The sequence below is a fragment of the Mirounga leonina genome, unplaced genomic scaffold, assembly GCF_011800145.1.
Source record: "Mirounga leonina isolate KUSES-001 unplaced genomic scaffold, KU_Mleo_1.0 Mir_151, whole genome shotgun sequence".
Taxonomy (NCBI): domain Eukaryota; kingdom Metazoa; phylum Chordata; class Mammalia; order Carnivora; family Phocidae; genus Mirounga; species Mirounga leonina.
Window position 1 is genome coordinate 85,094,318 of NW_023270377.1, and position 23,458 is coordinate 85,117,775.

General features: G+C 36.9%; 1 protein-coding gene across 1 annotated transcript in view; it reads right to left on the minus strand.

The window, feature by feature from the left end:
• The window catches only part of KYNU (kynureninase), a 126,922-nt gene that overhangs the window by 83,205 nt on the left and 20,259 nt on the right, over nucleotides 1-23,458 (minus strand). The window contains exon 5 of the mRNA XM_035008118.1: nucleotides 4,266-4,386. Coding sequence (XP_034864009.1) covers nucleotides 4,266-4,386 — 121 coding nt within the window. The remainder of the gene's footprint in view (nucleotides 1-4,265; nucleotides 4,387-23,458) is intronic.

Below are 23,458 nucleotides of genomic sequence, written 5' to 3' on the forward strand. Positions count from 1 at the left end.
GGCTGGAGAAGGTGAAGACGAACAGGGAATCAGGAAAACTCGCCACAATAATGGGAGGCCCTGGACCTAGAAGTGAACTAAACATGTGCATGGATATTTAGTACAAAAACAAAAGCAAGAGTCAGAAAGGGAAGTCAAGGGACCAACAGGTCACCACAGTGGCAAGAAGATTACTTTAAACTAAAAGCATGTGAACAAACAGCAGCCTAAGAAAGAAACGCTCCTTGGGGCGCCTGGGTGGCTCAGTTGGTTAAGCGACTGCCTTCGGCTCAGGTCATGATCCTGGAGTCCCGGGATGGAGTCCCGCATCGGGCTCCCTGCTCGGCAGGGAGTTTGCTTCTCCCTCTGACCTTCCTCCCTCTCATGCTCTCTGTCTCTCATTCTCTCTCTCTCAAATAAATAAATAAAATCTTTTAAAAAAAAAAAAGAAAAGAAAAGAAAGAAACGCTCCTTGACTTAAGGAGACTCTCCTGAAAATACAGCTGCCATTAGCCCACTCACAGATGGAAGGTGACTCAACACCAGGAGGTGCAAATTCAGATGCCATCAGTCTCCCTCTAGGGGAGCTTCCAGGCAGGAAGGATATGCCCATTATCATCAGAATGAAAAGGTCCAATAAAACTTTCTATACCTCCTACTGAAGCCCTAAAACTGCCCCCTTTGGTTAAACTGGTATATAAACCCTTACCCCTAGCTATTCAGTGAGTCACTTTTTTGTAGAGTACTTCTGCATGCCCATGAAAGAAACTTCTGTTAATCTATCTCTTATGGATGAATCCACAGGCCCTCAACCAATAGGCTGTAAACTGGTAGAGGAAAAGTTTTCCTCCCAACAGAACCTTAGCTGGAAAAGGCCAGAGTAAAATTTTAAGCTAACTATTTAGGACCAAAGAAATAGTGAACAAACACTTTTGAGATCAAAGATGGGCAGCGGGACAGAACACAACACGATTTTGACCTTGCCTCTCAAACACCACTGACATCAACAGAGAGACAGGGGGTGTGACGCTGACTGGGCCACCACGATTGAAAGCAAGAAGACTAAATAAAATTAAGCAAAGACAAAATAAAGCTAACTAGCTATCTAATCTTTTTCTCAGAAGTCTTTTAAAGGTAGTTTACACGCTTGAAGCATTAATATGCACCTCTTTTCTGAATCATCTAATGAAAAATCGGTAGAAGGCATTAAGATTATGTAATTTTCTATTGTCACAAGGTAAAATATAAAATTGAAAGTTAACAACAATAGAAGGGTGTTATGACAGAAAGGCACTTTCCTGGAATATAACTTTAAAGTCTTGAAAATAATCAACCAGTCTAATAAACTAGGGTAATCACAAAGAGATGAATAGGATAGCAGGGCAGCATCTTTTTTAAATGCCTAAAGGATAAAAATGCACAGCCTTGCTGAATGAATATCCAAGAGGCAAGGACACTCTCTAAAGTTCAAATTCAATCTAATTCTCTGCTCTCTTTTATATTAAGGCCAAAAATGAATATTAACCATTTTTATTAAGTATGACCCTCATTTTTTAAATACTAAAACCTGCTAAGCAAAATGCTTCCAAATGTGGTAATACTTATTTTTCAATTTATGCATACAACTTATGCAGATACAGTTATAACAGGCTTAATAAATTATATAAACCTCTATGATTTTTGCATTGAGGTGCAAATTTATATTCTTAACCACTGAAATTAAGAACTTTGCAGGGTAATCTAATGCCTGTGGTAGTAATCATTAGCACAGTCAGTGTAAAATAAACTTTAAAAAGAGGTACTGCTCCCAATACGGAAGACCAGTGGCATGAAAACTGAAGAAAGAAGAAGATATTTGGAGTTTGAATGAGAGCCAAATGTCTTGGTCAGAGTTCTTATCTGATTTAGTTTCATTTTCCTGCATTTTTTTCCTGACCTTCAGGTTTGGCTTCCTCCTCATATCTATTTTCAGATCTTAATATTCAGGATATATTTAAAAAATATTTCTACTCATTTTTAGTATTTTTTTCTTTTTTTAAAATTCAATCATAATTAACATACAGAGTTCATCTGTTTCAGGTGTAAAATATAGTGATGCAACAAATATACACATTACTCAGTGTTCATCATGATAAATGTACTCTTAATCCCCTTTACCTATTTCACCCATCCCCCCACCACTTACCCTCTGGTAACCATCAGTTTATTCTCTTAAGAGTTTGTTTTTTGGTCTCTTTTTTTTTTCCTCTTTGTTCATTTGTTTTGTTTCTTAAATTCCACAAATGAGTGAAATCATATGTTGTTTCTCTCTGACTCTTATTTCACTTAGCATTGTGCTATTAGATCCATCTACATTGTTGCAAATGGCAAGATGGCAAGATGGCAAGATTTCATTTTTTATGGCTGAGTAATACACACACACACACACACACACACACATCTTCTCTATCCATCCATCTATGGATGGACACATGGGTTGCTTCCATATCTTGGCTATTGTACAAAATGCTGCAATAAACATAGGCGTGCATACATCTTTTCCAATTAGTGCTTTTGTTTGTTTGGGCAAATAACCAAGAGTGGAATTACTGGATCATATGGTAATTCTATTTTTAATTTTTTAAGGAACATACATAGTGTTTTCCACAGTGGCTGCACCAGTTTGCATTCCCACCATCATTGCACGAGGGGTCCTTTTTCTCCACATCCTTGCCAACTCTTGTTATTTCTTGTGTTTTTTATTTTAGCCATTCTGACAGGTATGAGGTGATAGCTCACTGCGGTCTTGATTTGCCTTTCCCTGATGATTAGTGATGTTGAGCACCTTTTCATGTGTCTTATTTTTAATATTTTAAATATTAAAAAAATTTAAAGTGATATTAATATATAATAGTTAAAAGTATTTTTTTAAATATTTCTAGTTTCAGCTTTAGTAGTAACTACCAAGGAAGGATAAAAGCACATAAAATTAAGTTATTTTCCTAAAGGGATTTATAATATGGTTGAGAATATGAAGCTAATGAAAACAGATACCTCTAAACTGCCCATCCCCCAGCGGTGATTAATACAATGGGCAGTTAGGGAGAGATCATCAGCATGGTTGAGAAGGTTGGGATTAAGGAAGGTAAGCATCCAGAGAAGCAGGGAGTGTGGGGGGTTTCTTAGGCAGAAGAGTAAAAGTAGAACAGAAGAGATGGAGAAAAAAATGTATTTAAGATTTCAGATTCTTGCATGGTTGGAGCAAACCTGTTTGGCTAAGCCCAAATGGAGTATCTTCTCAATAAGCACACTCAGTCTGGAGAGGGCAGTGCCTTCTGCTCCACTCATCTTTTACTCCCCCTCAACAAATTTGTTTCCTTATTTATAAAAATTAGTGTAATAGAGTTTAGCAAGAACAACTCATGAAAACACTGAATTAAATTCTAAATGTTAACTCTCTTATTAGCCATTAAATAAATAAAATAAAATGATTACATATGATTTAGATTGGAAGAGGGACTTATTTTTTCTAATATTGTGAAAGTTTACTCTTGACTTTGTCACTAACTTGCCATATGACTTTATTTACTGATCCTCAGTTATGTTATCAATAAAATGAGAGTATTGAATGACATGATTCTTAAGGTTCCTCTATGTCCTAAACTTCTAGGAGCCTATTGTACACCTCTCCAAGTATTAGACAACCTAGTGTGATTTTTAAAGTTCCTAATGATTTGAAGGGATACATGCAACCCAATGTTTATAGCAGCATTACCAACAGTAGCCAATTATGGCAAGAGCCCAAATGTCCATCAACTGATGAATGGATAAAGAAGATTCCTATATATAGGAATATTACCCAGCCATCAAAAAGAATGAAATCTTGCCATCTGCAATGATGTGAATGGAACTAGGGAGTAGTATGCTAAGCAAAATAAGTCAATCAGAGAAAAACAATTATCATATGATTTCACTCATATGTGGAATTTAAGAAACAAAACAAATGAACATCAGAGGAAAAAAAGAAAAGCAAACCAAGAAACAGACTCTTAACTATAGAGAGCAAACTGAGAGTTGTTGGAGAGGAGGTGGGTGGGGAAATGGGTTAAATAGGTGATGGGGATTAAGGCGGGCACTTGTTGTGAAGAGTACTGGGTGCTGAATGTTAAGTGATGAATCACTAAATTTCACACCAGAAACCAATACTGCACTGCATGTTAACTAACTTGACTTTAAATAAAAATTTGGAGGGAAAAAAAAAGTTCTTGTATGAGATGTTAAATGATAGCTTTTGAAATAATACTTACATTTTGGCCCACTTATCTAGTTCTTCTTCCAGATATGTTTTAACCATTTTTGGTTGAAGGCCAAGAGAATTTCCCAAGAAATAGATGGCATTTTCATCCTTATTCACTAAAGATAAATCAACTGAAACAGAAAGAAATGAAACAAAATGCTTATTCAATTAATTAACCTTCTTCCATTTGGCATTGTTAATCCAGTACAAATAATTAATATAATTAACTCCAATAAGGATACTAAATAACATAATTCTTTCCAAGGATAATAGCAAGTTTTCAGAAAAATAATCTTTTATATTTTAAAATATAATTTACATTTATAGAGACTTTTGTTGAGATCTCTCATTATTTATTGTGTTCCATGAGGAAATCTAAATTAGCAGCTATTCCCAGTCATAAATAGATGAAGGCAATAGAAAAAAGTTAAAAACAGAATTTTTATAGGAAGTGTATCATCAGCCCATCTAGTCATACCAGAAGGTTACCAGAGTCTAGGTACATACTAACCCTCTGCAGTAACTGGTGTTATAAATAAGGCAAATAAAAAATATCTAAATGAGTATTTACGTATCTGAAGTAGATATATTGGATTTATACATTTTTTCACTCTATATCTCTATACACATATTAATATATATGCAGGCAGATTGTTCTCTGTATTTATGTCTTAGTCAAATAAATCAGAATTTTAGTAGATTTGTCTATCTTACAACTCTCCCTTGACAGTAACAAATGCAGTTTTATTAGCAAACCAATCCATGTTCGAAGACTAAACATGTTCGGTGCATGTCAGCCCCATCAATGACCCAGCATGAAGAGCCAATCACCCAGATCTCTGCTTCCATTGTCTTGTCTTGTTTTTTCATTGCTGATGCTTTTACAGACAAATACATAGCGGGCTGCTTATATTTAGAAAGTCATTTTGAAAGTGTGTTCAATATGAGAGAAAAGCAGAACTGTAAACTCAATTATCTTGTCCCATACCAGACAAAAGTATGGTTCCCCATCTCCTTTCACTACATTCCTCTTACTTTGTTGTTTGTTTACAAAGTCTCAAAGCACATCAATGGCATTATCTGAGAATTCAATCGGCAGTATGTAATGTGGCAGATTAGAGTATCCAGAAAATGTATTTTATAAAACCCCACAAGAATAAAGAGATAGTTTACCACTCTCCACCTTAGTCCCATTGGATCTGTATAACATGAAAGATAAGCAGAACTTTAAGCCTTGGCTTCTCTTATGCCAGAAAAATGATAACTAAGCTATTAAAAACTGATGTTCTTGGCAGTGATGGGGTGCAGGACTACACACACTACACTAAAATATGGCACCTTGGCATAGTGAATATTTTAAGCTGAGGGAATATGAGAAACGGCATGTGCAAGAAGAACTTTCTGACCTTCCCCTAAGCAGGTCATGAAACCCTCATGTGAGAGGTGCCCTCCCTATACATATTCATCTCCAAGACACTGAGAGGAATGCAAGGAAATAGGCCTTACTGTTTCCCCTAGTTCACTACACTTAGCTCAGACCCTTTGTTACCTTGTCACATTTTCCCACAAACGCCCACTCTTCATCAAGCCTAGCATTAAAAACTCAGGTATGACTGCTTCTTTGGGTCTTCATTTCCTTTTGAAGTTTCCTCTCTCATGTAAAACTTGTGTTTAAAAGAAAAAAAATTATGCTTTTATCTTGTTAATCTGTCTTTTGTCACAGGCCTTTGCCCTAGAACTTAGAAAGGGAGAGGAAAAAGACAGTCTGCCTGCCTTCCCTAGAGCAGCACAGAATGCTAACGGAAAATAAGGAAGAGGCCTCCAAGGGTTGAAGGAAAAGCCCTGTGAACCATTCTGAAACTGCTTTCCGTAAGACTGAGAGAATGAAAGAATGTATCCTCGGCAACTGGCTCCACTGAAGATCCCAGGCAAACCAAAAGTGGCTTTGCGGGTGTGTTTGGGGACTAGACAATGGGAAGGAGAGGCTGCTGCCAAGGAAGCCACCTGCCCTCGAATGGCCATAGACGCTGGGGCAAGAGGGAGCAAGAGAGTTCATCTTCACCTCACAGACCTCTTTCGTGGATACCAAGAAGCCTCCAAAGATTTGCAGACCCCTAGGAAGAGTGAAGACAAATCTGCAAATAAGGGAACCAAGATTTTCCATCAAATCTGGTAGGTGTCCAATTTGATTCCATTTTTTAAAAATGAAAAACTATACCATTTTTATACCTTCAGTGTGGGACTGCAAATTATACTCATTACCGTATATTTTAATTGATGTCGCATGGCTCAAATTTGAACTAAGTATTTAAATAAGTACAGTAACCCACGCCATTAGGAGGTTATTAATGTCTTTTTAACTGCACCAAATAAAAGATTCTCCTTCTCCTAGTGATCTCTCATTCTTCTTAACTCTAAGAAACATTGGGAACTAGTTTATTTTACTGTTGGATTCTGTAGAATAAATTATGAATTCGCCTTATTTTTCTCACACCACTGCCCTTCCAGCAAGTTTTACTTAAGACACATTCATCTACCTGTGTGGTATCTCCTGTAGGTCCCACACTTGTAGGTACCCCTCTCTCTCTCTCTCTCTCAGAATTGCCATAATGGTTTGTTTTCTTGGAGAAAAGGAGAATGAAGCAAGCAATATGAGAAGGACTATTAGGACCTAAGGTTGGAGAGAACCACTTCACACCTTTATACATACATACTTACCAACTATGGCCCTCCCCCATTCCCTTGCCAGTAACCAACTATGACAAAGAGTAGCTATGATAGCTCAGGAAGGAGGGATGCTGTGGGGAGGAGATATGGGACTCAAATGACAACCTTAAAGAGCCCTTGAGGGTATTGAGAGGGCCCTCAGATAGCTGATGTACAAAGACTACATCGCACACATAGATATTTATAATTATACAGTTCAAATTTGTTTTCCCTTCTCCCCTTCTTTCCTGTTTACTCCTTGCTATTCATTGTAGCCCAGCATCTTTTTCCATATTTCATATATGTATGACAGGAATGGAAAATAAGTTGAACATGGCATTCCCAAATTGTGATCCGCTTTTGGATCTTCAGTTACAGGATCTTTCTTTACTCCCTGAATACTAGGAGTTATTCTGCATTTGTGCCAAGAGGACCCCACTGGTTAGGATACCCATTATTTGCTGGACCTTGGGGCCAGCCATGACTCATCCTGAAAATTGTCATGTCAAATTTTATTGTTACATCAATTATTACTGATCATCATCTGCTGCTTCTTTATAGCTAAAGTCCAAGTCTAGAGTCTTCTGGAATATATCCATGACAATGGGTGGGCGCTAGACGAGAACATACTTCCTAGTCTTTCAGTGCCTGTGGCTTGACTATTATACATCTTGTGGATTCTGGTGTTAATATTTCATGTTCATGACCTTTCTGAAAACATTCATTGTCTTCCAAAATCTAGACAAGATTGACATAAACCAGTCATTCTTTTTCTTCCGGGCATTCTCTGTCTCAAAAAAATTTTAATTTATTTATTTGAGAGAGACAGAGAACACACATGAGAGAGAGCGCACAAGCAGGGGGAGGGGCAAAGGGAGAGGGAGAAGCAGACTCCCCACTAAGCAGGGCTCAATCCCAGGACCCCAGGATCATGACCTGAGCCGAAGGCAGACGCTTAACCAACTGAGCCACCCAGGTGCCCCAGAACATTCTCTGCCTTTTGACAACTTTTTTAAAGCACATTGAGGATTTGATGTTCTGCCAGTAGGAGTTGCCAATTTGCACATAAGCTTTTGTGATTTCTCAATATTCTTCTTGGTTTTCTCTCTTATTTCAATGGCCTTTTCACAAGGGACATTAGGAACTTACTGTAATCTCTCCCTTTTCAAAATAAACTTCTGTTTTATCAATACATGTCATATTGGTGGGTCCCAAATTTTGGTTAAGTCATAATGCCTCAGGACTGTAACTAACTTTTTTTTTTTTTCCAATTTTTCTTCTTTTAGTGTCTTTGTTTCTTTTTTTCAGGAAGATCTTCCTCCATTAGATTTGGCTCCATCCCATTTTAGGGATGAAAATGTAAGTAAAGTGTCTCAGTGTCTCCTCTTGATCCATAGTGTCCTAGTCTACTACTCTGAGAAAATACTGAGAGGTGTCATGATTGAGGCACCCTTGATTGTGTCCAGACCAGACTATTTGCTACATCTGCTCATTTTGTCCCCTTATAGGCAGTACCCCTAAGCAGTGATCTTTTTCTAGTCAGGGTAAGGCAAGCTTTTTCCTTAAGAGCCAGAAAGTAAATATTTGTGGGCCATACAATCTGTTGCAATGACCCATTTCTGTCACTAAAGCATAAAAAGAGCCATAAACAATATTTAAACAAATAAAATGTGACTGTATTCTCACAGAATGTTATTACAAAAACTGTTTTCTGGGGCGCCTGGGTGGCTCAGTTGGTTAAGCGACTGCCTTCGGCTCAGGTCATGATCCTGGAGTCCTGGGATCGAGTCCCGCATCAGGCTCTCTGCTCGGCAGGGAGCCTGCTTCTCCCTCTGACCCTCCCCCCTCTCATGTGCTCTCTCTCATTCTCTCTCTCTCAAATAAATAAATGAAAAAATCTTTAAAAAAAAAAAAAAAAAAACTGTTTTCTGATCCTGATCTTATGGCCATTCTCCAAATTCTAGCATTGGGCATGTTGAAAGAGTGCATGAATTTCCTTTACAGTCAAGTCTCCATCTTCTGTAAATACCCTTTGAGCTGGGAATATCTGCTTCCTGTTGAGACAGGGAAACTGAAGGGACCCCATTAAAAAAAGCCATTTTTTCCCCTTTGCTCCAGCTTCTGTTATTGCTAGGGCATGCACGCCCACCCCACTCTACACATGCCTTGTAATGCAAATAGCACAAGTCCTCCTTGTAAAGTTAAAAGAGATAATGCTATCTTTGGAGTTTTCCAGCACAATAGTTAACATCTAAGGAGTGACTGGGCGGGGTCGACATAAATGTTCTCCCAGACCACTAACTCCAAACACCTTGACACCAAGACCCCTGGCTTCAGGGAATGAGTGACTTATGAGGGACACCTGGACCCTGTCCTTGTTCTGACCATTTCTTGGATGTATAAAAGGACACATGCACCAGACTACAATCCCCAATAAAAACTCCAGCAAAAACAAGGGACAGGCTCTTTTCCTTTCTGAGTCTCCGGGATGTGTCCTCCATCTCTCTCTCTATGTATCTTCAATAAACTCTCCTTTTACTTACTGCTGGCTCATGTTTGATTTCCATCCTGCCTTAAGTCAAGACCCTCCTGGCTAGTCCTGTGGGACCCCTTCTCAAGGTCCCCCAACCAACCTGCATGTATCACTGTTATAAATCCTTTGTACTAGCTTGCTAGAGCTTCTGTAACAAAATTCCAGAAATTGAGTTAAACAATAGAAATATATTACCTCCACAGTGCTGGAGGCTAGAAATCCAAATCCTAAGTGTTGGCAGTTTGTTCCATCTGAGGGCTATGAGGGAAGGGTGTGTCCTAGGTTTCTCTACTTGATGAGTCAATGCCTCTCTTCAGGTTCACCGGTGTTCCCCACGAATAACGCCTGTTTATCTTTCCGCCTGTCTCTGAAGTTCCCCCTGTTATAATTCATATCGTATTAGGGCTCACCCTAATGACCTTAGTTAACCTTGAGTAAGGGATAGGTGGGGCTAGATAGGGAGAAATAGATAGGGGGCTATGTGATTAGGCTCACAGAAATCCCAAAAATGTGGATGTGTGGGGAAACCAGAGATAAGGGAACAAACTGGACCATCCTGCCCTAGGCATGTGAGGTGGGTGTCTTTTTTTATGATAATCACCTGTGACCAACAAAGAATAACCAGACCCTACAAAGGAAGTAAGCCATTGAAGGTGTTATCACTAGTCCTTGCTCAATGGTGCTATCAAAAGAGATGTTAGAAGGATTTAAGTTAGCGGTCTATAAAAGACCAACCCTAAGGGCCCTCAAGGCAACCCTGTCAGGAACACTCTCACTCTTGAGAGCTTTTTCTGTATCTTCACTCAATAAACTTTTATAGCTTTATTCACTCTCCTTTGTCCGCGAGATTCCTTCTTGGACTCCACGAGACAAGAACCTAGCTCTCCTGCTTCAACCTGACTAAATCTATAAAGACTTTATCTCCAGATAAGGTCACATTCTGTGGCACTAGGGGTTAGAACTTCAACATACTATCTTTTAGGAGACACACAATTCAACCCACAACATCCTCCTTATAGGTACACTTGGTTAAAACAGGCCTCACCTCAAACGGGCATTAGGTCAACAGTTTAAGGGCCATTTGTCTGGAAGTCTCATTTCTTCACAAAGGCTGCTGTTGTAGAGCTCATGATTCTGAAAATTCACTTGATTTCTTCTGAGTAACATTTTACTGCATCAAAAATGTCCATCACTCGACCTTATTTTCTTACTCTTAGTTTATAATGTTCCAAGACTAACCCAGGGATAGTTTCATTTTTGCTTCTTAAATATAAATCAAAATTTCAACACCACTTCAGATTTAAAGTTCATTCTCAGCTCAGGGCTGATCTAATTAAAAAAAAAATGCAGTTTGGAACAAAGGAATATGCCTATTGTAGGCCTTTTTTTTTTTTCTTTTTTCTTGTTCCTCACTGCTGCTGCCTTTCAGTCCCTCCAATGGAGTGAGGAAATAAATAACAGAGGCAGGAAAATACTAATCTGGCTTCGGTGCCTTTATATTATTAGTAGCTCTTTCCCTTAGAACATAGTTTTTGTGGGTCCTTTAGAAATTCTTCCTCACTGGAGTCCTCCAACCTCCAGTGGCCTTAAGTAGTTCATGCACACTCCAGCTGATAACTTTGATCCTACCCACTACCACTACCTCCCATCTCTTGACAAGGTATGTCAAGATTCTTTCTGCTGATGTTACCATAAATCAGCAAGCAGTTTTCTCAGGTAGGGTCCTTTTGGAGTGATTTAAATTCTGCTACTTTTCAGTGGAGCTCACTTAACTGAAAAGAAACATGTCCCCTTAATATAGTAATTGATGGCATGCTAATGAAGCTATTTTAAATTCTGAGTTGTAACTATTTTAAAGTCTGGAGTAAAGCTGCCTTCCACAAATAAATATACCCAGTATGTCTGGAGCATCCAATTAATGTTATCAAAGTTGGCCAAATATTAATCCAATTGCAAATACATTGTTGGATACCAGTACCAGATGTTTTCTTTGAATGAGATAAACTATTATTTATTTTAAAATCATACATATGTAGGTATAATACTTGTTAAACTAGTTATGATAATCTACTCAGGAAATGATAATTTAAAACACAGATATATAAAAATATTCATGATCTTTATGTGCTTTATTTGGATTTATGTACTAGTTTATCATGTTAGGAGCTTTACAAAAATACAGTGCCTAGGCTTGATTCAGAGACTCCAATTTAATTGGTCTGGTGTAGGGCCTGGACTTAGACATAGTTTTAAAATCTTTCCAAATAATTCCTTATATGGCCACATTTCAGAAGGCCTGACACTAGCCCCCTTATTAAAAACAAACAAAACCAAAACTGAGATTTCTCAAGTTTAACTGAATTACTGAAAGTCACAAAAGATACCTTACTTTTAACTTAATATAGCAGCTGGTTATTATATTTATAATTAATTAGACCATTTGAAGTATTTTAAGATTCAGGAATAAAATACATGTGAAATCATTCAAAAGTAAGGTTAGTAGAGTAATTATAAAGTAATTCTATTTTTTTCCTTATTATAAAGAGAACACTGAGAAGTAACCCTCTGGTTTGACAGAAAAACAAAGGTAAATTCCAAAGATTTTAAAAATGACTTGTTTATGTAAAGAATGTTTTCTAAAGTAAGCTTTTTATTTTTAAATTTTTTAAATTTTTCTTTAAGCTTTTTTTTTTTTTAGATTTTTATTTCTTAATTTTGAGAGAGAGACAGAGACAGCAGGAGCAAGGGGGAGGAGGCAGAGGGAGAGGGAGAGGCAGACTCCCTGCTGAGCAGGGAGCCCAATGAAGGACTCGATCCCAGGACCCACGAGATCACAACCTGAGCCGAAGGCAGATGCTTAACTGACTGAGCCACCCAGGTGCCCCTCTTTTTAAATATTTTATTTATTTATCTGAGAGAGAGAGCACACGCACACACAAGCAGGGGAGAGGGACAGAGGGAGAGAGACAAGCAGACTCCTCACCTCGCCAGGAGCCCAACCAGAGGCTGGATCCCAAGACCGTGAAATCATGACTTGAGCCGAAGATGCCTGACTGACTAAACCACCCAGGCACCCCTCTAAAATAAACTTTTTATAAAAAAGGGTTATATTTTGTTTATGAGGTGGCAGTATATAATGGTTTTGTTTATAAGGTGGCAGTGTATATCTTTGTTACGTATGCCATGGGGGTACTATATGCACAAAAACCAATATTAAATGGGGGTTCAATATGTGAAATAAGTCTAAAGATTTCCTTTCAGGCGGTGCCTAGATGGCCCAGTTGGTTAAGTGGTTAATAAGCGTCTGCCTTAGGCTCAGGTCATGATCTCAGGGTCCTGGAATCCAGCCCCTCATCCAGCTCCCTGCTCAGTGGGGAGTCTGCTTCTCCCTCTGCTTCTCCCCCTGCTCATGCTCCCTCTCCCTCTCTCTCAAATAAATAAATTAATTAAATCTTTAAAAATACATACATACATATTTTCTTTCAGCATTGCAAATTCCTTTTTAGTTTGTTCTATATAATTTTAATGTGTTGTCAGATTATTATATTTTTATTCATTAGAATAAGACTAGTTTGCTAACATATTCTCCTCTAATTTTTTTAAAAAAATAAATTTCCTTCTTTTTAAATATAGTTAGTTTTAATTGATGTTTTTCTCTTGAACAAGAAAATTCCACATCCTGCCTGTTTCACTTCAGAAGTGGTTGAAATTTTAACATACTACTGTCCATTTGATAAATCTGAGCTAAGTTTTTTGCTTACTTATTTTAAACAAGAAATTTTGTTCTCAAATTTAAAGAAAAGAAAAAAGAAAGGAAAAAATTTTAGAAGACGACTGGTGAATATGAAATTATTGCTGATTGTATTATAATCAGTAATGGAAAGTACAGAGATTCAAGCTGTGTTTGTTTCATTTGTGTTTTGATTATTTGGAACCCTGGCAATACCAATAAGATTATAAGCAGATAATATGAATTTATTAGATAAGAACTGTCTAATTGTAAAATTGTCTCAATCTAAATACTTGTGGTACCATTATGTTGGGTTTTGGTTGTTATTCTTGTTGGCAATACTGAATTGAATCTTTGCAATTTGGAATACTGCTTAACTGGGATTGATGCTTAAGTCTAAAAATCTCTGAGACCATAGTCCTCTGAGGGACTAGGTCAAAATTTTATAAACAATCTCTTGGGTGGCTTCAGTGGGTCTTGATTTTGGCTCAGGTCATGCTATCAGGGTCTTGGGATCGAGCCCCACATTGGGCTCTGTGCTCAGTGTGGAGTTTGCTTGACATTCTCTCCCCCCCCGCCCCTCCCTCTATTTGCGTACAAGCTCCCTCTCTCTCTTTCTCTCAAATAAAGAAATAAATCTTTTAAAAAATAATACACAAATAATCTCCAGATGCAAACCAATGGGGGCAAGACTTACCAGTTTTATTATATGACACACAGAGTACTGCATTTCAAAATTCCCAAGGACCAGTTCTGGTTCTGGTCATCAGAATGAAAAACTAGCTTGCTAACATAATCTTTAAAAAAAAAAAAAGCTTTAAAATAAATGTTCTTTCTTTTAAGTATAGTTTAGATTTAATGTTTTTTCTTGAACCACAAAAAACAGTTCTTGCCTTCTATACTTTAGAGAAATCTAAGACACAATTTGACATAGAGAAGTACATTCTGACACACTGAATATAACTAAAATGCAGAGTAGCATTTTAGAATCTGAGGAGCTTGAAAATAAATGATAATAAGTACACTGGAGAAGAAAACCAGAATTTGAAATACCACCAAACTGGCATTGAGTTTCTTATTTTCCTTCTACTTCTGAGGAATTGCTCAGGACTTGCTTTCAAAGAGCCAGAAAACTCCAAGCTATGCAGTGTAAGCTCTAAGAACTCCAAGAGAAGCCCACTATCCCTATTTCTGATCAGAGTTGCAGAGAGAATCTCTAAGGACCCAAGAGAGAGAGAGAGAGAAATCTTGTTGGTGTTTCCTTTTTTCTTTCATTTTATGTTCTCTTTCATGGTCATCCCTAGTCAATCCTGTGACAGTGGTGGCAGTTATAGGGACAGTGGCTGCACAGGCACCCCAAATCATGGAGACAGGAAACCTTTCTCTCTAATCAGAGGAGGCTCTAAGAATGTTGGATAACTCTAGCTATTTTGTTCTCTCTCTGTCCTCTTGCTTCTGGGCACCAAAAGCAAGCATAGTCATAGGAAGTGCATTAAAAAAAAAAAAAAGATAAATTATGAAAGTCTCAGTTTTCTAGCCAGAGAAAAATGAAAATGGGCCCCTGGGAGCAGGATATTTTTAGGTCTATTGAGAGCTTAAAAAAATGATCATATGAAGTTGTACATGAACTTTTGAGCTCACACCTGCCTGAATGGATCTAACTGTAAACAGTATTATTACTAACAAAATTGTCAGAACTGAACCTAGATCCCAAACTGGTGATTGAATGTCATATACACAGGACAGATCCAAGTAACACTGCAAAGACTTTGAAAATTGAATTAACACTAGAAACACCATCCACAGAAGGGTGGTAGGAACTTGCAAACACCTTATCTGGGTAGGTTGCTTGCTAAAGCAAACCAAAGGAAACAAAAAATATCAACATTCTTGATAGGATTTAAAAAGACGAAAGACTTCTAAGGTAATATCAAAATGTCTAGAATACAATCTAAATTTATTCAATATAAGAAGAACCAGAACAATCGCAACCTATCTTAATTGAAAAGAAAATCAATGAACATCAACCCCAAGACAATGCAGATATTAGAATGATCAGACAAAGACCATAGGTAGCTATTATAATTATAATCCAAGATGTAAGGAAAGACACTTTTGAAATGAGTAAAAAGATAGAAGGTTTCAGCAGAGAAGTAAAGTATTTTAAAAAGCAACTGAAACTTTAGAACTACAAAATACAATAAATGAAATTTTGAGAAATTCCAAAATGGACTTAGGAAAGACACCTGAGTAGATGGAGATGACAAAGGCAAGAGTCAATGAACTTATATTCGGGTCAATAGAAATTACCCAATTTGTACATCAGAAAAAAAAAGAAAGAAATTTAAGAAAATGAACACTGTCTCAAGGATATGTAAGCCAACACCAAAAGGTATTATTAGGACATTGGAAGGAAAGGAAGAAAGAATGAGATGCAAAAAATGTTTTAGGAAATAATGGTTGAAAACTCCTTTAACCGGTCAAAAATTTAAACTTACACACTTAAAATTATCTCAGTGAACTCCAATGAGGATAAACTCAAATAAATGCATGCCCAAACACATTATAATCTAACTGCTGAGAATTAAAGACAAAAGTCTTTAAAGAAGCCAGAGAAAAACAGCCCTTTGCCTATTGGGGATCAGTAATTCTAATGACTACAGTTTCTCATCAAATACCAGGGAGGACAAAAACCAATGGAACAAAATTTTTAAAAAGTGACTGAAAGAGGGGCACCTGGGTGGCTCAGTCAGTTAAGCAGTGGACTCTTGATTTTGGCTCAGGTCATGATCTCAGAGTTGTGAGATGGAGCCCTGTGTTGGTCTCTGGGCTGAGCGTGCAGCCTGCTTAAGATTCCCTTTCCCTCTGTACCTCCTCCCACCCCCACTCACACTGGCTCTCTTGCTTTCTCTCTTTATCTAAAAAAGAAAGAAAGAAAGAAAGAAACATGAAGTTCTTTAGAGTGAAAAGAAATAATACTTGAGAGAAATCTGGACTTTAGGAATGAAGGAAGAACAACAGAAATAATAAATATCTAGGTAAATGTAAAAGACTATTTTTTCTTCTTTAATATCTTAAAATATATGTAAAATGCAGTTTTAAATATTGAAAAGAAAAACATGATAACATTATCTGGTTAGGTTTTTAGTGTTTGTAAATATATATTACAACTATGACATAAAAAAAGAATATAATTATACACTGTTAAGTTTTTTACATCCTATTTGACATGATAAAATACTTCTAAATCAACTAAAAAGCTTTTACTATATATTTAATATATATTAATTATTAATTAACATATCATACATATTATGTAAACTTTGTATGTATTTTTAATCTCTAGAGCAACTATTAAGGCAAACAAACAAAAATTACACAAAAGCGTTATAATCCAAAGTTCAATATATAACTTAATGTGATACCAAAAAAATATCATATGATCAAAGCAAAGGCAAGAAAGGGGAAAAAGAAAAAAATGAAAAACTGACAAACAGAAAACAAATAATAAAATGGTAGATCTAAATGTAAACTTATCAATAATTATATTAAACATAAAGAGTCTGAAACATGCCAATTAAAATTCATTGACAGAATGAATTAAAAAAAGAGACACAACTATATTCTGTCTATAGGTAGACAGTCTATTTTTCAATTGCAATGATATAGGAAGGTTAAAAAATAAAAGGGTGTAAAAAGAAATGCAAGCAAACACTGATAAAAATGAACCTAGATCAGTATATTACTATCAGACAAAGTAGGCTGCAGAGAAAACAAATTACCAGGGATAAAGTAGAATAATGAAAATGTATCAACTCAAGAAGATGTAACAATCTCAAATGTGAATGCATCCAACAAGGGAGTTATTTCTCCCTGTTAATGGTTTATTCAGTGAATAATGATTTCAGGTTTATTCAGTGAGTACTTAAAATATTTTTTGAATCTCTCTTCTTTTTTTCACCTCCAATGCATTTACTTGGATTTCTACAGTTCCTTTTGGATTTCTGCAAAAATATTTTAATCATTTCCTTAATTCTATTTTTGTCCTCTTCAGTATGATTCTACATTGTTGATGAAATGATACTAGTAACATTAATATACAATTTTGTTGTTCCAAGGTGAAATATTTTTCACAGCTACTGTATAAACGCAGAAATCTCAAAATTATAGCAGTGAAAAAAAAAAAACATATGCACACACACACACACACACAGATTTTCTAATTCTTTAGCAACTATGCTTTCTTTTGCTGTGTCTGCAAATGCTATTCTCTCTGAGGGGTAAGACCTCACTGGCCACCTCTACCCTAGGGTCTACCTAGATGACTCCCACTCATACACAGAGAAATACGACAGTTCTGCTCTCAGGGAGCAAACAGTCTACTACAAAAGGAAAGACAAGATGACAAGTCCATGAAATTGCACAATACAAGTGCAATGAGATGTTCAATGTATCTACAAAATTAAACTTTTAACTAAGAAATTCTCTTATTTATTCTTCTTATAGAAATTAAATATATGTCATTATTAAAATCACATAGTCATAAATATACATCTTTTTTTTTTTTAAGATTTTATTTATTTATTCATGAGAGACAGAGAGAGAGAGGCAGAGGCAGAGGGAGAAGCAGAGTCCCTGCGGAGCAGGGAGCCTGATGCAAGACTCGCTATCCCAGGACGCTGGGATCATGACCTGAGCCGAAGGCAGACACTTAACCGACTGAGCCACCCAGGCATCCCAAATATACATCTTCTTAAAGCTGGATAAAGCCTTTATTTAACATGCTAGTTTCTGTTAAATAAAGGATTCTAGTTTATGCTGAAAAGCGTACTTTCCCACATCTTATTCACTGATACCTCATACTTGTCATTAACTCCTGAGCCTAACAATAGTTGAACTGAAGAGGCTCTATTATATTACATGGAACCCCTGGAGACAAACTCAAGCATGGCAGTTTTCTATGTCAATTTTATCTAACAGGATAGTATCACAGAGTCATAATATCAGAGTCATAGTAATAGTAGATCTTATTTGGATAGCATTCAATTTAACTTATTAAAGTTGGCTGGCGATTTACTCATCTTTCCTGGATATGTGATAGAACTGAAAGAGGGGAATATTTGAGTATGCAAGGAACAGTGATAAGAATACTGTTGAAATAACTTTCTAGGCCCAAGGTGGAGTGGCTTCTGCCTAGGATGGCGCATCAGCAAACTGAGACTTACGTAAACCACTTTCCTGCTCCTGTTAATGTTCTGCATGCCCAGAAAAGCAGACTATACAGTCTGCCAATCCCTGAATGCCAAGGCAATGCTGAATTCTCTACTTATTTCCTTATTCCTTCTTGCCTCAAACAAGTTTGATTATGTGGCCCTAGCAAATCCATTATTTTCTACTTTTCTCTTCTTCATTCTTTATTCTTTGTCCTATAAAAGCCTCCCACCCCATTTTGCAGTTCCCTGGACCAGAGGGAATGGAAATTGCCAGCTTTATGAAGTAATTAATAAAGTTTGTTATCAACTAAATTGTCTTCTTTAATCCTTTTTAAACAACTCTTTGTGTAAAAATACTCTCAAATACAATTTACTGGTAAGGACATTTTCTGATTTAATGATCTTCTTTATAGAGCAAAACAGAAGCAGGTTTGGTAGATGACTGGCCACTTGGGGGTGGGGGTGGAAAAGGGGAGTAAAGACTCGGGTTTGTGATGATGGTCGTCAAACTATATACACTTACTGAATTGTGCACTTAAAATGCTAAATGATATAAGTCAGACAGAGAAAGACATATACTGTATGATACCACTTATATGTGGAATCAAATAAATGGATGAATGAATGAATGAATAAACTGAACTCATAGACACAGAGAACAGATTGGTGGTGGTTGCCTAAGGTGCCAGGTAGGAAGTAGGCAAAAGAGGTGAAAGCAGACAAAAGGTACAAACTCTCAGTTACAAGATAAATAGTCCTGGAGTCATCTTGTAGAGCATAAAGCAAAGTGGATTCTATGGTATGGTAAATCACAATGCAATAGAGTAATTTTTTTTTTTTTAAAGTAAGCTCTATACCCAACGTGAGGCTTGAGCTCAAGACCCCAAGATCAAGAGTCACATGTTCTACCGACTGAGACAGCCAGGCACTGCTAGGATAACTTTTTAAAAAAGTAATAACATTGCAGGAGTCACAAAATTTGGAATCCATTTCTGGTTATATCATCCAGCTACATGGACTGAGCAGACTCATTTAAAATTCCTTAGAGGGAACAAGTTGGTGATATACCTAAGACTTAAAAAATTAAAATCAATTAAAAAATAAAATACATAGAAACAATACATTTTACATATTAAGAGAAAATTAGAACTTTTTAAGAAAAGCTAATGGCCAGGGAGCTTATAAGAACAAATTTCAAACAAGGAAAGAAAAATTTTTTGATTGTCAAATGAGCAAAGATGTCAGTGAGACACTTGTTTATTTCTGGAGGAAATATAAATATAAATGGAAGGCAATTTGGTACTTTGATAGGTAGGTCATAAAGAAGGCAGAGGATCATAGGGGAAGAGAGGAAAAAATGAAACAAGGCAAACAAGGAGACAAACCATAAGAGACTCTTAATCTTAAGAAACAAACTAAGGGTTGCTGGAGTGGAGGGGCGTGGGGGGATAGGGTAACTGGGTGATGGACTTTGGGGAGGGTATGTGTTGTAATGAGCACTGGGGATAAGATTGATGAATCACAGACCTATACCCCTGAAACAAATAATACATTATATGTTAGTAAGAAAAGAATAAAATAAATAAAAACAAAAACAACAACAACAACAAAAAACACTTTGTCTTGTATGTCTGCCAAACCAATATATCTTATGGAACTATCCACTATCCTCTCAGACATTTAGGAACAAGGATATTCCAAACAGGAATAATTTCAAGAAATGTAGACAGGTCTTTTCCAATATTTATGTCTTGCATGTTCCTTCCTTTCTTCCTTCCTTTTTCTTTGTGCATGCCAAGTATGCATGATGTGTGTGTGTGTTATTTTGGGGGTATGGTCTTTAGAATAATGTTGAACATAAGTGCAATACCAGCTGAGTAAAAATAATTTTGACCCTTTTCTCTAGCAACATCTCAAAAACCATCGAAGAGTAGAAAAAACTTATTTTGATAAAACTTTCTCTTAGAAATCCTGAGCAAACATTATATTTAATGGCAGAATACCAGAATCCCACAAGCTGTGCCTACAGCCTTTCCTTGAAATTTTTTAAGCCTATACTGGGAGTCATGATCCTTTCATTTGTTCAAAACTTGTTTATTTATGCTTTGTTTTTCATTATTCAGGGTTACTAAAGAACATTTGTTCTCAGTGTTATGATAGTCTCTTAAATTAATTTGAGAGGCAATATCATTTTTAGATGTTCTTGGAAGGTTTTAAGAGGGGAAGTACTAGTTTTTTGAAGGATTCTTATTTGTCAAAAAAAAAGGGGGGGGGAGGAAACTTGCACACTATCTGCGTCTGAGCCTAGTGAACCTTGTCCCCCAGGCTCACCTACACCTCTGTAATCATGAGGCTCACTTCTTCACTTCATTCTTTTCTCTGCTCAGGTGTCATCTCATCAGGATTTCCTTCCCAGATGGCCCTTGGTAAAAGAACGCTACTCACACCCTGGCAGGCCACAACACTTAAGAGTACCACCTGAGAATGGAGTATTTATCACACTAAGTTTGTTTATTTTCTGTCTCCTTATACTAGAATAAAAACTCAGGGATGTGACAACTTTGCTCTTTAGTTCACTGGTAAACTGTTCTGAGAATAGTGTCTTGAACAGAGTAAGTGCTTAATAAATATTTGCTGGGAGAATGAACCCTTGGCAAGTAAGAAGCATCTAGAGGGAGTATAGTGGGAATAAGAATTAACAGATTCATCTCTCTGTGGCACCATCCTAAGTGATCTAGAACAGATAAGTGGAGTCCCCTCAGAGTTTCTGATTTAATAATTCTGGTTTGGGACCCAAGAACTTGCACATTCTAGTAAATTCCCTGGTGATCCTCTTTGGGTTGGTCAGGAACCCACAGACTTTGACAGTAATGAATTTAGAAGAACTCTTGGGGTTAATGATTGGGGTAAATGAAGTCAATTTTTGTATCATTCAAAACTGTATTTTTTGAACAAATAACTTGTTAGATTCCTTATTGAATCAATTCATTTTCCTTCTCTTTACATTTCTTTAGGAATCAGGAATGTATCCTAGATTGTCATTTTTATGTTATTTCCTACTGAATATCTAATTAAATACTATAACCATAATCAGGGTAGTAGAATCAACGCTTCAGTCTAATGAAGTGATTATCTATATAATGCTTATCTTTACCTGGGTTCTGATTAAATGATCTCAAAGCTTAGTAGAAGAGTCCTATATTGAGCCAATATTAAAAATCTCTATTGAAGTTCAAAGTCTGTATTAAAGGGGGCAAGGAAACTAACATTCTGGCCCTGTCTTAGGCTCACTTAACATGATCTCATTTTCATGCTAAGAAAGTCCCTCTACATTTTGGAGCAGTGTTTGTCTTCTCCACTTGGAGGAATATAGATGGGCTCTGAGAGGCTACTTGCTTCTCAAACTCACCCAGCTAGATAGAGTTAAAGCAGGCACTCACAGCAATCTCAGACCACAGTGCCTTCCAGGACAAACAGGGAGTTTTGTTCATTGTGTTTCAAACTCACTGTGCTGGAAGAGATGGGTAGAAAGCAAGTTCCAAGGCACAGAGAGGAATGTGAAAAGGTAACTAGTAAATATTTTGTTGCAACAAAACTGACTCAGCATGAGGATGAAGTCATGTTAGTCAGTGAGTCTTAGGTTCAGTAACAGAATAAGTGATACATTCAAATAGGGTTTTAACTTTCCCAGCACCCCTTCATTTCAACAGTCTTGAAATTCAGGGCTGAGCCCTACCTCAAATCTCTGATGGTATTATATAGAAGAAAGGCACCTTAAGAATAGGTAAGACAGACAATGCAACCAAAACTCCCTAATGCATTACTTCTCAGGTGCAGGAAGTAGTCATTGCTCACATATGCATCTAGATGTGGCCATTATTTAGTCTCATTTCCCAAGACAGCCCATGCAGCAGCCACACTGGACCACTGGCCACTTTCTCCCCCACCAGTGCTGCTGCCATGTTTTTCCTTCTCTCTGTAATACCATCATTTGTCCTCATGGGATAGGTTTTGTTAGTATTTTTGTTTGCTTACTTTGCTATGTCTGCTATTCCTATCACTCATGAAAAGGAATAAAATAATTCTTTTGAAATCTTGAGGAAATTACAACTTCCAATAAATGTCATAAAGTTCTAGAATCCTAATTCTTGATTTCTAGTTCTTGCTGCCCATTCAGAAGGCCACCTAAAGTTCTGTGGTCCTCTAGGCTTCTGCTGTCATCCCCAGCCTAGAAACCCATCAAATCTCCCAGGCAGCCCATGGGCTGGAGAGCACCTTGGGGCTGGGTCACCAGAGGAAACTTGTCTCAGGTGGGTCATGGGGATTTGAGGGGACTTCCACCCTGTGTGCCAACCGTCACCAGGCAACCTTCTCCACCTCACTGAAAGAGTATCCCTAGACTTACCTTCCTCATTTTTCACACACAAAATTCTTTGTATCCCTTAAGATTTAAATCAAAGTGCCCTTTCATTCTAGATTCTAGAAAGACCTAGATTTTTTTTCTGTGATATCAGTTCCCTTCACTTACCCCATTTTATTCCAGAGCTGTCGTTTATATCAATGTCTACCTCAATTGATATTAAGCAACCTTAAATTAGATAAAGGGCTTTCTCTTATTTTATCCTTCTGTAATTTCACAGGGTGCCTTCCTGGGTTATATAATAACATATACGCCAAATAAGATAGCTATGTGACCCAATCTCATTCTAAAATCATATTAGCTGATGCTTTTGGATTATGAGTATCCAAAATTCTATCTGCCTCATTTAATCTAAAGAAAACTGAAAATCAAACTGTATTATAAAGTATCCAAAAATCATTTTGATCAATTCTATTCAACCTGGTAGTCTTTTTCACTGATGTAAAATGGAGCAAAGTCAAATATTTTAAAAAGTCATATTTTTACATTTGTGCTACCTATTTTTTTTTTAAATATGATATCCCCCAAACTAAGAGCAGAATCAGCTTACCATATTATTTAAAAGAAAAAAATGCAGTATTGCATTTCTTAGTCATTGATA